At 28.4% G+C, this 16,941-nt stretch overlaps 1 protein-coding gene across 3 annotated transcripts in view; it reads right to left on the bottom strand.

Annotated features, from left to right (window-relative positions):
- The window catches only part of zip (myosin heavy chain 10), a 253,994-nt gene that overhangs the window by 12,727 nt on the left and 224,326 nt on the right, over positions 1–16,941 (bottom strand). For all 3 annotated transcript variants that reach the window (XM_075374571.1, XM_075374570.1, XM_075374569.1), the window contains 2 exons: positions 7,986–8,360; positions 6,372–6,589 (listed from right to left, as the gene is read on the bottom strand). In XM_075374571.1, coding sequence (XP_075230686.1) covers positions 6,372–6,589; positions 7,986–8,360 — 593 coding nt within the window. The remainder of the gene's footprint in view (positions 1–6,371; positions 6,590–7,985; positions 8,361–16,941) is intronic.

Consider the following 16,941-nt stretch of genomic DNA (forward strand, 5'->3'; position numbering starts at 1 on the left):
TAGAATGTTGTATGCAAAATCAAAATGATGGAGGTCTGAAAAATATTTATAGTCATAATTTTTAGAGTTTTATAAATACGTGTCAAAATTTCCAATACAAGTGCGATGAGTATGATTGTGAGCAAAGATGAAGATCCCATTACATTAAGGATTACAAGGCAGTCAGTCATATATATAACTTCTGAATAACAATTTAATTAGTTTTTTTTTTGTAATTTAGTTCATGAAACTTTCATGAACTAGTGATGTGTAACCTAGGTGGAAACATCACTAGTTCATCATATCAAGTGATTCAAAAAGGACTTCCCAATTTTAAAATTATATAAAAATTTGTTGATTTTTTCCTGGACATACAATGAAGTGTCGTCAGCATCCAGACTCAAAATGATAATTGTATGCAAATAAAAATTGAATTATAAATTAGGCTAATGTAAAACGCCTATTCCAAATTCTAAAAGCAAAATATTAACAGCTTTTGCATACTGTAATAAAAATCAAATATTTGAATATAAACAGATGGCCCTTAGAAATTGTAAAACATTTGATAATGTCATATCATCATTTTCTAACATATTTTGGAAGTTAGGCTCTAGTTTAAACTTCCAATGCAATATGGCACAACAGAAACAATCCATCCACAAGGACGTTGAGTTGGCACTCGCAATGAATACAAACAGGTGCATTGCTGTGTCCTATACAAATTGCTAATAATAACCTCCTCTTGATGGTTAAGTCCTCTCAACAGGACAAACTTTATTTTTGACGGTACCATTCTATTTACTTTGCCACTCATCACAGATCACACTCTTCAGAAAAATGACAACATCATCAGAAAAAACACTATTAGTGAAAAGAGGCTGCAACAAACAAGCCTCTTTTGCCACACTATCAGTGCAATCATTCCCTGAAATTCCAATATGGCTGGGAATCCAGCTGAAGTTCACACTTGTGTTATGCTGAATCATTTCAGAAATAACAAACTGTATCTCACAAACAACAAGGTATCTAAAGCACATGTCAAAATGTCACTAATCGCTTGCAAGGCATTCATGGAATCTGAACAGACAAGTCAAAATGTTGGATTAAATATATTTAAGGCCTTATTAATAGCATAGAGCTTCACAATGATAACAATGATGATACTGGGAAGGCCAAACGTTGTACAGAACAATGTTGGCCACAGAACATACATGTTCTGTTGCCAACCACAAAGCATGACTGAACAGAATTAACATTTTTAGAGCTGTCCATATAAACTATAGCATCAGGATCCACGCTATTAATATTATAAAATTTTTCTTTTAATATAATATAGATTTGTGTTCTTATGATACCAACAAAGGTTAAAGTAGCAAGAGAAGGCTGCCAAGGGAGGTAATAACAAGGAGGAACAGTAAGAAATAGAGGTAACTGTATATTTAGAGCTAAGAAAAGGGACTGAGCTCTGATGCCTAGTGAAGCAGTAGATCTCGGCTATTCATGGTACCAATTCAAATGTGGGTTAGAAAACACTGCATCAAAGGCTGGATGATTTTGTGGCGCTTTAATACGAGCTATGTAAAAGCAGATCATTTGGTTTCATCTATTTGAAATGAAATATTGCACCTGTAGCAAGACAGTAGATTTTGCTCAATGCAGTTCATCATGAACTGAATGAATGATGAAATGCAATGAGCAAACAAATAAGCCACACAGCCACAGTTAAGCGGGAACAGACCAGAGCACAGTAGAAGCGCAATATGCATACTTGATTAGCTCCCCAACGAGTAATAGATAAAGCATGTCTAGCATTTTTAAACATTTTACCTTCAGCTTCTTTAAATGTGTTGCACACATTAGTCGTTGGTTAAACTATATTCATAAAAATCTAACCTGTGTGCATGGTTCAACTGGTTCACCATGTAAAAACAGTTGACCATGTAAAAAGCAGATACACATTTCAAAATTTATTGAGGTAACTTAGATTCGGTTGAGGTCGCATTTCGTAGCAAAACACATCAAGTTTTGACTTGTATAGTTCATTAGTACTGAATTTAGCCATCATTTCTATCATCAGTGTAGTTAAAAATGGATACTGGTGCTGAACATATGGTTGTTGTGCATTTTGGTTTCATGATTTGCAGTCAGCAAATGCAGTTTAATGTAGTATTTGTAGAGTACAATAGGGAGCCTGCTAGTAGGCATACAATTTACTCTTGGCACCAAACCTTTGTTGAGACAGGTTGTTCTGTTGTTAAACACATACAACCACCAGATATCCACACACCCTGAAGTTGTTGTACAAGAAATCAGAGAAAGCTTTGCATGTAGTCTGAAGAAATCAACTTGGGATATATCACATGAGACTGGCATTCCACAAATGACTAGAGCATATTACATAAGTGATTGTACTTGAAGCAAACTAAATAAATTATACAAACTACAAACTAAATAAATATGGGTGCTGACCCATATTTATTATGGGTCATAATAAATGACCCATTTGTATGGCTTATTTATGGTTTGTATGACATTACAGATGACAACAAAGTTGCTCGGTTGTAGTTTTGGGTAAAAGTGATGGACAGAATTCCAGACGATCAGTTTTTAGACAATGTAATTTTTAATGTCAACACTTCACGTCAGTGACAAGGTGAACACCCATAACTGCTGAATATGGGGTAGCAAAAATCCTTATGAAACTTTACAGCACATTTGTGGATAGCCCTAAGGTCAATGTTTTTTGTGACCTAAAAACAGATACGGTATGGCCCTTTCTTCTTCCAGGAGGCTACCATAAATGGTATCATCTATCTGGAAATGTTTTAAAATTTTCTAATTCCTCAGTTAGGCAATGATAACTAAGATAGATGCTATTACTATCAAGCAAGACTGGTCATTACCTCACTATTGCCTAGAAGTCCTAAATTTTCTAGATACTTGATTTCCAGGTAGCTGGATTATTCATGATGGTCCAATTGCATTGGCCACCTTGCTCCCCAGATTTAACCCCGCTAGAATTTTTCTTGTGGGGTTTCATTAAAGATCGGGTTTATGTACTAGCTTTGCTTGCTGAGCTAAAACTTTGAATTAACAGTGCAGATGCAAAGGTAACACTCAAATTGCTAGCTAGTCTGGAATAAAATTGACTTCTGGTAGGATGCACGTTGAATTACAAATGGAAGCCATATTGAACCAAAGCGAATGTTGGGTGACAAACTTGATGTGTTTTTCTATGAAATGAGATCTCAAAAAAATCTGTAAGTTATTTCAATAAATTTTTACATACTTTTAACGTTGTGAAGTCCATCAAAGGATCCATCCTTAAAGGAGAAAATATTTCTGCATCAAAATTATACAAGGCCAAATTGGATGTAACAATGTAATAATAAACATTGGAAATTGAAATATTTAGTAACCTGACATTCAATTTATGTACTTCCTCTGTTTAGGCCTGTTTCTATAAATATAAAATCAACGTTTTTTATATCACATCAGATACTGAAATTAAGGATCTGTCTATCTGTTTTAAGGATTAAAATAAAACAATTTCTCCATTGACAAAATGAAAAATTGGATGGAACAATTATAAAATGACTGTAAATATAAATTGATGGTAAATTACAAAAAAAAAAAATCCTGTATTTTTAATACAATCACATAAAGCAACAGACTAAATAATATAATATGTAATTCTCAGTGGGAATCAGGGCTGACAGATTACAGTTTAAAATTTTATAAGCCACACGATTCTAAGGATGGGCAATGCTTTTCCTTAGCTAAACCTGTTCTCAGACGGCTTTTTAGATTTGCATGAAAAAAAAATTGTTATAGCAAAATCAATTATCAGTAATAAGCAATCCAGATTAAGACTGGTTCGAATCATTTATATGTAATTTGTAAGAAATTAAAAAGAAGAATAATTAACAGATAAAAAGTTTTCTTGTGACTGCTATACATGCAATTTAATTATTAACAGCTACCACACTGTTGTATTCGTTATTGAGTATTCACTGCAATAAGCAGCATTATTTTTTCAATTTTCAAACACTTATTTTGAAGTTTAACAATATCAATTGCACATGGTACGTCTTTCATATTAACTCTACAAATTAGAATAAGACTAACTAGCCAAATAAATACTGAATTTGAATATACTGTAATACTTCCCAATATCAGACACGGCAATCTGTTTGTTATTTAGAGGCATCCGTTATTCAGAAAAATGTGAATACAGTATTATGTTCGACTATTGTAAAAAAAAAAGGAAAGAAAAAAACATTTTGAATAGAACAACAATATTGTGTATTTATTTCATGTAAATTAAAATTAAAAGTAAGATGAGCTACTAATTAAAACTGAAATAGACAGATACTTTAGATATTTTAAACTTAGTCCTGGTACATATTCTTTTCAATAAGTGACTGCACTTCTGATATTAAAATAACACCATTCTGATAATTCTTCTTGTAAGAAATATAGCTTTAATTTTTTTAATCTCTGCTCTTGTTTACTTTCTTGTAACGGTAAATCTGGGTTTAATGTCATTAGCATTGTCATCATCTTTCATTTTAGAAGTAGTCAAGTCTAATAAACCCACAAGTTCACAGATGTCGGTTGATACGTTCTCTGTATTAAGCGTGTTGTCAGTGTTTGGGTATTCTTTGTAGTTTCCAAATGGTTCAGTAAGATTTTCAAAGTCGGAATTGAAGTTAGTTTGTGGAGGTTTAATACAATTAAAGCTTTACAAAAGAATTTACAAAAGAGCTTTTACAAAACAATTTCTCACAGTTGGAGTAGTTAACTTGCTTTATAGCCATATGAATTCATAAAACTAAACATAACACACTAATGCTTTCACAAAGCTCATCAGCATTCATAACTTTCATTGTTGACAACAAATACTGACTGTAATATCTTCTAAGCTAATGTTAGGGTGGGACTTTGCATTGTCCAAGAAAATTATGACTTTCCTGTTTTGCCTTCCCACTTTATGATCAAAACTTATCAGTACATCATTATGTCCCTAGTCATCCAAGATTTTTTATTTGAATATAATTAAATTACTAATGAATTTATGTTGACGTTGTTAAAACATCATGGCTTTGCCAATTTTTAGTGGTTTTTAAAATTCACCTGACATATTCACAGCCAACATAACAGTCAGTCAGTCTTTCTTTTGATATCTTCTCCCTTGTACATTTTTCCTCTTTTAAACACATTTGTTTCACTGGGCAAAGCTCAGTAAAATGACCAGTTTCATCACAATTAAAAGTGTTTATTTCACTATAACTCAGGCATATTTTTCTTCCAATTAGACACTAAATTCTTATCTACAGCACAAGCATCACCACAAACATTTTTATATGAAATGTTACGTCTAATTAAAAATTTATCTAACCAAGCCCCTGATGCTTTAAATTGTAACTGTTCTTTAGAAATTTCTAGGGCTTTCTCACATATCAAAGTTCCAGAGACTACAATGTTATTAACATGAGCCTTGCAAAACCACTCATAAATGAAATTGTTAACTGCTAGGCCTGGTGTTTTAGAAAATGCATGTTTGCTTAACTGATTGTATTTTCAGTCCATGACTTTGCTTTTTAAGATAACACTTATCTGAGTTTTCCTGACATTAAAATGTTTTGCCATAATCATGGACACTGAGTTTTTCTTTTTTATAAACATTTATTAGTGCTACTTTGTTTTTAATGCGATTTTGAGATTTTAATTTGCAGCAACGATGTTTCAACGATTTTTATAAAATATAAAAAATTGAACGTAAACATATATAGAAAATGTACTAAAAGAAAAAATACAGTACTATACTAACAAATGTTCAATGTATAGTATAACTTACTCAGTAGCTGATGACAAATCACACTGTTTAATGAATTGATTGAAATCATAACATCACTCTCCAGGTAGGAAAAAATGCAATTCTCAGATAAATAAATTAGTTGAGTACATAAAAAAAGGAAATTACAATCTTTATTCCTACTGTCCATTTTTCAGAACTGACTGAATAGTTTTATAGGTAAATTTATTGTCTGTTATTGAGTAGTATTTTATCCATTAATACCACCACTATAAAACTATCAGGGAATCTAAAAGTGCCCACTGTTGAGGAGTTGGTTATTAGGAAGTGTCCATTATGGGAAGTTTCATGTATATTTAATGGCTCTGACTTTTATGGAAGGATAGAATACAAACAAAAATCTGCTGTACAGGTTAATTTCAAATTTTTAAAATTTGCGTTGCATGAAGACAAGAATTTTTTAAGAACCACTGGTCAATTACACATTTCATGCTGATGTATACTAATGTTTAATAAGAAAGTATGTAGGATAAATACAAGATACATAACATATATATAATAAAATTAAACTTACCCTTTGCTAGCATTATTGCTGATCTCTTCATGTAATTCATCTCTTTCACTTTCTGCAGCACGTCTAGCCCTTTCACTACTAGCAAGATCTTCCTGTAATTGTACCAATTCAGCTTCCAACTGTTTCAACCTACGTTCTGAATCTTTAGCAGCAACAGCCAATTCATCTCTTGATAATCTTACTTCTTCTGCATCACGTGTTGTATCTTTCAGCTGAGCCTAAAAAAAATATTTTTTTAGAACTGATAAAACAAGTAAGACATTTTTGAGAAAAACAATTTGAAAGATCTTTTACTGACCGCTGTTAAGTAAATTAGTTGTTTCTTGAATTTTATTTGTACTGTTTATTTAAAACACATATTTTAATAATTTTTGTCTCATGCAATTTTAAGAACTATTTGTTAGTTTAAACTAATAGACAGATAGGGAAAGTAGAGAATAAAAAAAATCTTGTGTACTGTACAAGACTGACTTTTCATTATTTTGTTATTCACTAACTCACCATTGTGACTCGCTACTTATGTGTGCATGAAAAATATACCTTTACATAATCAACACAACCCTTAGATAAAAGATACATATCTCAAAGAAGGTAATGCCAAGAATATGCTAAACAATAGATACTGCAAATAAAGAAACATCAACATTCCAACTTGCAGCATTATAATAAAATGCACTTCTAATTTGCCTTGCTCAAATTTTGTTGATCTTAAACTGCACCTAACTCAGGAATAACTCAACCATCTTCTTAAAATTTTCCCATGTACCTTTAGATACACTACTAGAGCATCTAAATGCTCTAGTATCTAAATTTCAATGAAATTGATCTGGTAGTTTTGGACATTTTTGAGCTACAAAATTTTATATATAGGCGTACAAATAAATAAATAAATATATATATATATATATATTTAAGTGAATGGTATTTTCGTATTCCTCATACTTCAAAAAATAAAGAAAATTCATTTTCACCCCTCACTTCCACCATGTGACCAAAAGTAATACTGTACTTTTCTTCAAAAAGTTTGTAATAAAAAAAAAAAAATAATAAAAAATTCCAATATCAATGGTCTTGTAAAAAACTGATAAAAAACAAAGATGTAGTTTATGGTTATAAATGAGGATGCAGTTTGTGAACTAAGGCTAGCTACAATCACATAACTTAGTTTTGAAACTGAGTTAAGTGTAGTAATTTCATGCAATGGGTAAAAACTTTTTAATACCTAATTTCTGTTTGAAATAAAAATTTTCAAACCTTTAGCTTCATGGAGACTCTTTAAGTTTGAATGCTTTCAATGCTTCTGTATTGAATGCTTTAAACTATTTTTTAGAAATCTTCTGAAAAAATTAAATCTTTTTATTTAATTTTAAATTGGTTTCATCATACAAAAAGGATTCACATCAAAATACAAATTCTTATTCTTAAGCACTATTTCAGCACAGTATAGAATTACTGTGCTGAAATTAGAATTAGAATTGTTTTAGGAGGTCCAATTTCTGGGATAAGAGTTATATAATTAGCATGCATTAAAAGATCTTTCACTCCTCTTGACAATATATCTTGAAACCATTAAAAAAAAAATATATAAAGAATAACTTTTACATTATTATTTACCTGTAATTTTTTCAGTTGTTTCAATGCATCATCCTTAACCTTATTATGAATTTCCAGTTGCTGTTCGAGATCTTTAAAATCACCTTCTAATTTCTTTCTTGATGCTATTGCAACAGCTCTTTGTTTACGTTCTTCATCAAGTTCTGCTTCAATATCACGCAATTGCTTAACAAGGCCACGTCTCTTTTCTTCACATTGTTCTTCTTTAGTTTGAAGATCTCTTTCGAATTGTGTTCTAAGAGCTTGCATATTGACTTCTAATCGTAATTTAGCATCTTCTGTAATTTGTAATTCATCTTCTAATTCTTCATTTTGGGCTTTCTGTTCGGCTAATTGTGATTCTAATAAACGTTTCGCTTTCTCCAATTCATGTACCTGAAACATTAATACAAAATGAACACATTTATAATTATCTACAACTAAAAAAATGTACTTGATAAGCATGTTATACAGAAGAAAAATCATTTTCTTCAAGTTAAAAACATTAATATCTAAAAATACTCATAAAATATTTAAAAAAATTATTAGTAAAGTTTAGAAATGAAGGTTGATAAATCACTGGCTAATATCTGACTTTCTGAACATAAAAAAAAAATCTGACTTATAAACAAAAAAAAAACAGTCCTACACTGAATTTCATCTCTTAAATAAGTGTTTTAACTCTTTCTGATCAGAAATATTCTTATCTTTATAACCTAAAAGTAAACAAATGCTGTAAACATACATCTAAAAAAAAGAAGTTTATTTTATAAGTAAAATATAAATAAAAAATATATATATATATATATTAGCATCCCTGTTGTGCCTTCACCCACACTATATTGGTTATTGTGTATATCAGGGGATATTTGGCCAGTCATGTGTCATTTTGCTCACCCTAAGAGAATGTCTAGCATGGATTTCTCACGTTCATCCAATGCTTGTGAGAATAATAATGATAAATAAAAATTAAAGACTGTCCAATTTATAAAAACTTTTGGGGTATTGTAATTTTTTCAGAGCAAGTTTGGTTGTACAGGATCTGCTTTTTGATTTCCTGTTGCAGCATTGCTTGTGAAATATATAATCAGAATTATAAACATAAATTAATATCACAATGTTGCCAAATCTTATAAAGATTGATCAATAGCCGCTACAAGGTGGGTGGTGTTTTCCCCTATATGGTTGGTATGTAGCATAAAATGGTAAAATGTAAAAAAAACTATTTATTTTTTATTTCTACCCTTTAAAATATTAAAATTCAAAAAACCCATTAAGTTTTTTAGGTATTAATCTGAAGAGTATTTACAAGCCTAAATTGAGTGAATATTTTGTTTAGTATAGATGGAATTGGGAAAAAAATTTGCAATCATTGTGAGAAATGTTTTTACTTTTCTTCATCCCTTTCAAGGTCGAATTTCAGAGAAATTCAAAAAATTGTTCAAAATATGTAAATCTGATAAAAAGTGTATTATACTCAAAAACATACATTCACCTAAAACATGTCTGGTAGGGAATTTGTTGTCTCTTAATTTGTAAATTATAATTTTAACAGTGGAATCAAAGAACATAGTAATACAACATATCAAGTGTTATGTCAAACTATTTAATTTTATAATATTAAGTAATTATTTTCCAAATCATCTAACTTACATAAACTGGATTTAAAAAGAAATTATATTGTATAACAATATAAAATGGAAATTTTGTAGTGTATCTAAGATTCCAAACCTGAGATTTAAACTTTACATCTTCTGAATGAAAGAGAGATTACTACTACCACTTTGCCAAATGGCTTAAAGGTCTTCAATTGTAGTGCTTAATTTTGAAATCAGCATCTAAAATTATAGATAAACATTTACTTACCATATGATGTTGGTAACTGTATGAAAACATTAATAAAAAACACACATCTTTAAAAAAGGGGCAAGCGCTATGAGTACAATTAACAAGTTGAACAACATATAAGTACAAAATAATTATACAGTTTTTCAGAAGAGCTCCAAAAACAATAAAATCTAAGTACATAGAATTTTTTTTCTTGCAATTATGGCATACAACAAACATAAACAACTTGAATGGGCTGTAAAGGACATTCCATAAGTGGAAAAGTAAACCAATTAAGGTTTAAAATATCCCTTTTGACAAGCTGGAAGACTGAGGTAGATTTCACTAGTGCTAAGTAGGGGATAAAAAAAATTTCCACCTTAAAATTAACAAAAACTTCAAATTTACTCAATACAATGGTTGCATGTGAAAAAGTTTCACATGTTTAGCATACGCGACAAGCCCCATCTTCTTACAATTACAGCAATGTTTTGGTCAACTCTTGCTGTAAGGGTTGGTCATATCAAAAATTGTTTCAGACAAAATTTTTAGAGGACTAACAACCACTTTAAACCGATTCGATACTGTCCCTTTAAGGGAGGTATGATTTTTTTTTTTTTCCTAAGAAACTATTTTTTCCACATCCTGGGCCATTGGTTGGTGATATCAAAAAACTTTACTTAGATAAGTTTTAAGCCCTATCCAAAGAATAGTAGGAACTTTAAAAAATTCAATATTTTACTTAATAAGAAAGTTATAGCGATATTTTGTTTTTTTTGAAAAAGCCCCTCTTCCACTTCCACTCCCATGGTCGGTTTTTGCCCATTAATGAACTCAACTGAGATTTTGGGTCGTTATATTTTATATCAATTAGAAAGTGACTGGTACAAAATTATAGCAGTTATGTCCACAAGAAAGTGAAATATATATATATATAAATGCATATATAAACTTTTGAACTGATGGTGATTTTGGGGATTAGGGATGTGAAATGCGAAGATATGTTGTAATTTTCCAAAATCAAATTATGGTACCAATTACAATAGGTAGCTCTCTTACGAAATCTACCTAGAAGCGTCGTTCAGAAAAATACAAAAAGCAAAATAGCAAAAACACATACAAAAATAAAAAAATACAATATTCAAATTAGTTAAAATCATAAGCTTTAATTAACTAAGATGAAAGTACAAATGAAAAACTAAAAAAAAGTTCAGGCAAAACAGTAAATTTTAAAACAATTAAAAAGTTAGCAGATCATCAAATCACTTAGAAGTTTCACTGCAATAGTATGAGTAAAAAAAAAAATCATAGTTTTAGCTCTACTAGAAGCAATATTTGCGTATCTGATAAGTATGTCTGTTTACCTAAAAAAGATGACAAAAAACCCATTATATTTTTTGTTTTAAGTTTTAAAACAATTTTGTTTTTTCATATTAAGTTTTGGCCCAGATCGCTAAAAAGTCCTACCAATTCTCATAATTTTCCCGAAAATTATTAAATTCTTAATAACAAGTTTATAACTGTCAAATCTATTGTTTCATTATCATTTTAAAGAGAGATTTTAACCTTTCTCTCCATTTTAGTTTCTCTTACTGCATGTTCAAAAATTACATCATTATCAAGAAAATTGTTGAGAAAATCATGGCTTTATTTACAAAGGAATGTTAATATTTAAATTATTATTGACTAAAAAGCTGTTATAAGAAATACTAAAGATTTTATTCAATTAATTTGAAATAACAGGTAGTTCAACTGTTCCTAATTATTATTTATTTCAGGTGTAATTCAAAATGTTCATTGCAGTATTTAAGCTTTAGTTTACGTAAAATTTACCATAATAATGAAAAAAAAAAAAAAAAAAATTAAAGAAGTCTAAAAGATAGCCAAGTATGAAACACCAGTAGTTATGTTTATACAGATCTTAACTTACATATAAGGTATGTTGAAAAATCATTTTTTATGTAAGATTTATTTTTGCAAGTAACTAACATAAATTATTTTCACTGTTACTATAAAGAGCTTTTTTTACTTTTTATAGATTTTGAAGCATGTTTTACATTTTTGAAAAAAGAATTGATATAAATTTACCAAAAACAACATAGGAAACGTACTTTTTCAATTATTATTTATTGAAGGTCTAACTGTTTATTAATAAAATTAAAAGGTTTAATTAATTAGATTTTATTAACCTTCAATTTGTTAAAGTAATATTCTTGTTATATTAAGGTCAGACTTAGGATTCATCACAGACTACAGCTGGCTTTTATTTCTGGATTCAAATACTTATTGTAATTTTAAAAATGAGTAAAATAATTATAAATTATTTTCAAACAATATATAGTGTTGCAAATGGATTTGCTACTAAAGAGTAGGACTAATTTTCAATGAATATACATTCATTCCTATTGACAGCAAAAAACGCATATTGATCTCACATTATAAATTAACTTGGCCAAACTGCATTATGTTAAGCAATATTCATAAAATAAATAAGCTAAACACTTTATTTAAAAATGCATAATAAAATCCTAAATAAATCAAACACACTCACACACACCAATAATATTAAATAGTTAAATTCACTAAGATTGAAAAATAATGTACTTAATTTCAGCACAATAGTTTTAAAAATTTTTCAGCACATAAAATTATTCAATATTGTACAGTTTACCTGACAGTTAAAATAATAAACAAATAAAAAACGCATGCAATACAATATAGTTATATAAATCCTTTAAAGTAAGGAACCACTTTATTAACACCATAATAAAATATTCATTTTTTTTACTTAAGAAAAATAATAATTTACGTTTAGTAATTGCCTGTATTAAGGTTATCAAAAAAATAATAAATAAATATTTTTAAAATAACACGTCTTACCTGCGCCTATATCAGTTCAGTGAAGCAATTGTTAGTAAAACAAACAATCAATTACTAATACATTTGTACAGAGTACAAATAATATGCATTATTTAAAAAAATATATACATATTTATTTATCGTTTACATAACTATAAACTAAACTAATTATTATCAAAATCAATAAATTATGCGAAAAAAATGTAATAACTAATCAAACCAATAAACAAGAAACAATGTAGATTTTTAAAACTATTGTGTGGCCAATTGTTACAAAAGAAAAAATTAATAATAAAAATTTATTAATTATATTAAAATTTAATTATGATAAATTACAGATTCGATAAATGCAGAAACAATGAAAAACCTGTATTATTTATTTGAAACCTGAATAACTTAACTATACATCACAAAAGAAAAGGCTCATATTATGGTATGAAAGAGTTGTATCTTATGATCTACTTTAAGAAGAACTGAATTGTATACCCTATTAAATGTTGTACATTCCTGGTTTTTTTTCCAGTTTTAATTTATTTACAAAATACCTGTATGAATTACCAGGAAATTACATATAAAAAGTTTTCTAACTTTTTCAACTATGTCTGCAGTAAGGTAAATTTTAACATTCCAAAACTTCTTTTAAGTGATAAAAAAAAAAAAATTAATGTTACCTAATATATAAACGTGAAAGTTTGTGCCAGGTTCTGTCTGTCTATTTGCAATAGCACCACACAGGAACAAACCAACCGACCACTTGCTTTCAAATTTTCAAGATTCATTCATTATTATCTCAGGGAAGGTTTTACGCCACAAATCGAGGGCCTAGCCACCTTGGGGGGTGGGGATGGGATGAAGTTATAAACTTTTTTCTCTTTAAAAAGCCGTGTATTTAGTTAATATTCTGTCTTTGGTATTTTAGTTTCTTTTTCAGGTATTTGTAAAGATATTCTTCTCATAACCATGAAAATAACAAACACAGTGGAGGGTCCAAGGGGTGGAGCCCTCTGGCTAGATAGGATGGGTGAATGATGCAAATCCTGACTATACATATATTATTTTACTGAAATTTACTTTTTTTAGATTTACATTATTCCTTTACAGTGTTAAATTATATTTCAATTTGATTAAATAAACCACCTAGAACAGAATATTGAGATAAGACAAGTCTTGCTTTAATTTTTCATTAAAGTACTTTTGCGGGATCCCATATTCTCAGTCATAATAATTCCATTATTGCATAATAAAAATCTAAAAATGAAAATACTACAATAATGAAAATTGCATATTAATTTGAACAAGTGCTGCTATCTACTGACATAAAATTAAATAAATTAGAAAAATATTTAAAACATAAATTAAAGAAATTTCAATTTGATAAACCATCAGTATTTTAACTTGTGTTTTGGTTCAATAAAAACAGATAGCAGCACTCATTTCAAATTAATATGGAATTTTCATTATTTTAGTATTTTTATTATGCAAATGGAATTATTTCAATCATGACCAAGGGTGCAGTATTCTGCGAAAGTTTCATAAAAAAATGAAGGTTAAGATATGTCTAATCTGAATATTCTGTACTAGATTATTACATATATATATGTGTAGTTTTTTTTTGCAAATTCAAATAATTCATTACCATATTGACCACTATGTTAATAAAATTTAATATTATATTAAATATAAACCACCAAAACAGTAATTAGATAAGTTTAACTTACCATTATACTATAATTACTTTACACCTAACTTTATATTAGTTTCCAATAATCAATTTTCATGGAAGCCTGCATGTTCAGTTGGTATTGAATTCTATATCTACATTAAAATACATTCTTTTAGTAATTTTGTCATTTTATTCTAAATTGTTTTCTGTTTTGAAATTTTGAATTGTATTATGAACGTATATGTAAAGTTTGGAATGATATAATAAATTTAAATCATTTCAGTACTGGAACAGCAAAATTTACATATGTTCGTAAAAAAGTTCAATATTTCAAAATGGAAAGCAATTGACAATAAAATTATAAATTATTTAAAGAATGCACTTTAATGTAGTTATAGAATTCAATACCAACTGAAGATGTGGGATACAGCGAAAATCGATTATTGGAAATTAATGTGGTAACTTTAACTTATCTAATTACTATGTTTTGGCATTTATATTTCATATAACATTAAATTTGTAAATACATAAACACAAGGATATTTAAAACTTATTATTTATTAAGTTTTAATTTTCTGATTATCATTTTCTATGTAGTGACAATTTAAAAAAAATTGGCTGTCTATTAAAAATAGTAATTTTTTTACAATCAACCATTATTTTAAGAATGTACAGATTCTTAATTACAACTAATAATGGAATGAAAAAATCAGTTATAATGGAAATAAATAGCCTTCATTAAAACAGTCGGCAATCTGACTTTCTGTTTAGAAAAAGAAGTAGGCTCTTTGAAGCTCTCCACACATGAAAACCAGCACTATACTACTTCACACTAAGTTTATTACACTCTTTCCTAACAAACTAGCAATTTTGATAAAAACATTTTTTCTTCACAACCATTTTTTCCATCATATATTATAAAATTATCAACATACACTCATAATGTTAATATAATGTTCAACAATTTTTTATAAGAAAAATAATTTCTGTAGAAAAAAGTCTACCTTCACAGAGAGCAATTTAAAAAAATGGCCACATTGAAAATTGACCAATGAGAAAATATCAAAAAATATTTAAATGACAATATATTCTTATACATACTCAAGATTCTTAAGGTTATTATTCAAATAAGATGAAACTGAAAATGCAGTAAAGAACAAAAATAAATAAAGAATAAAATTTGCAAGGTATAACTCTCCAAGACAAAGCTTTTTCTTTTGTGATATAAGCTATAACTGGAATTACCAATGAACACAACAGGAAATCATTATTGCCTACAAATAAGTATCCAAGTAGTTCTGTCAGAATTAAAAATACTACTTTAAAAAATTGTAGTTCATTATAAATTATAATTTCTGTACACCACTCACATCAATGATATTTTACAGCATCCATATCGATTCCTTCATAAATTAAAACTTAATAATATACACTTTTAACATACACTTCAAATAGCTATCTCTAAAACTAAAAACTTTGACATCTATAAATATTACATAGTTTACATGTTTTTTTTTTAAACCAAGAAAATTTTTTTTTTTTTAAACTAAATACTATTTTCTAAATTTTAAGTCTAGGTATTCTTGGTGTTATAGCAGCCATCTTCAATATGGCAGGAATGCCAATTTTGAGTGGCTACACCTCATAAAGCTTTGTCTTACGTACCATAAATACAAATAGTTTATTAAAAAAAAATTACAGTCTATTATTGTTTTAGTACTACTTAAATGCTTTAACATAACTTTCCACTACATTGCTGATGTTTCAAGAGCAGGAGGTACAATCTGATTTTCGTCATTGAACCAGTATTAATTAATTTAGTTCCAATGTTATATTTATGTATTTGTGACGAATTGATCAGTGTTTTTGTACTAAAATGTGTTAAGGTAATATACAAAAAAGAATACCTTGTTGAAAATTAAAAAAACATCTTTATATAACTATATCCTTACTGTTAGCTTTACTATACTAAATGTCTATGGCGTGGAATGACGTATAAGAAGGTAGAGTTGCCAAATCTTACTCTGGTAATAGCACAAGATGGTTATTGAGGAAAGAACGTGTTTGAGAGGGAATGAGTCGAACTGAATTTATAAGCCTGCCTTTTTTATACTGACATACATATTCATAATATTGTCTTAGATACATGTATGCTTCACAAAACACTTAATGTGTTCATAGGCAGTTCTGTAAACAGTAACAATATTCAAGTATCACCATGATAACAGACTTAATCTGGCATCTTTTTACTCCATTAAGTCATATATTTTGATAAACACAAGTTAAAATACTTGTGCATTCTCTGTTCTTAAAGAGTTAAATTAAATTGAAGAATATATATATATATATATATATATATATATATATATATATATATATATATATTCTATTTTAAGTCAAATTACTATTTTAGATGCCTAACATTCAAATTATAATCATAAACTTTACCCCACAATTTAGAAAACATACAAAGAAATTATATATACATATACATAAATATATATTTTGTTTTAAACAACATATTTTTTACAGTTAATTTTCAATAGATACATTTGGAAATAAATGATAAAATAGCAAAAAAAAACGTTTAAAAATTAAAAATGTTATTTTTAATAACATTTAAACAAT

This window comes from Lycorma delicatula, chromosome 9 (assembly GCF_047948215.1).
Source record: "Lycorma delicatula isolate Av1 chromosome 9, ASM4794821v1, whole genome shotgun sequence".
Taxonomy (NCBI): domain Eukaryota; kingdom Metazoa; phylum Arthropoda; class Insecta; order Hemiptera; family Fulgoridae; genus Lycorma; species Lycorma delicatula.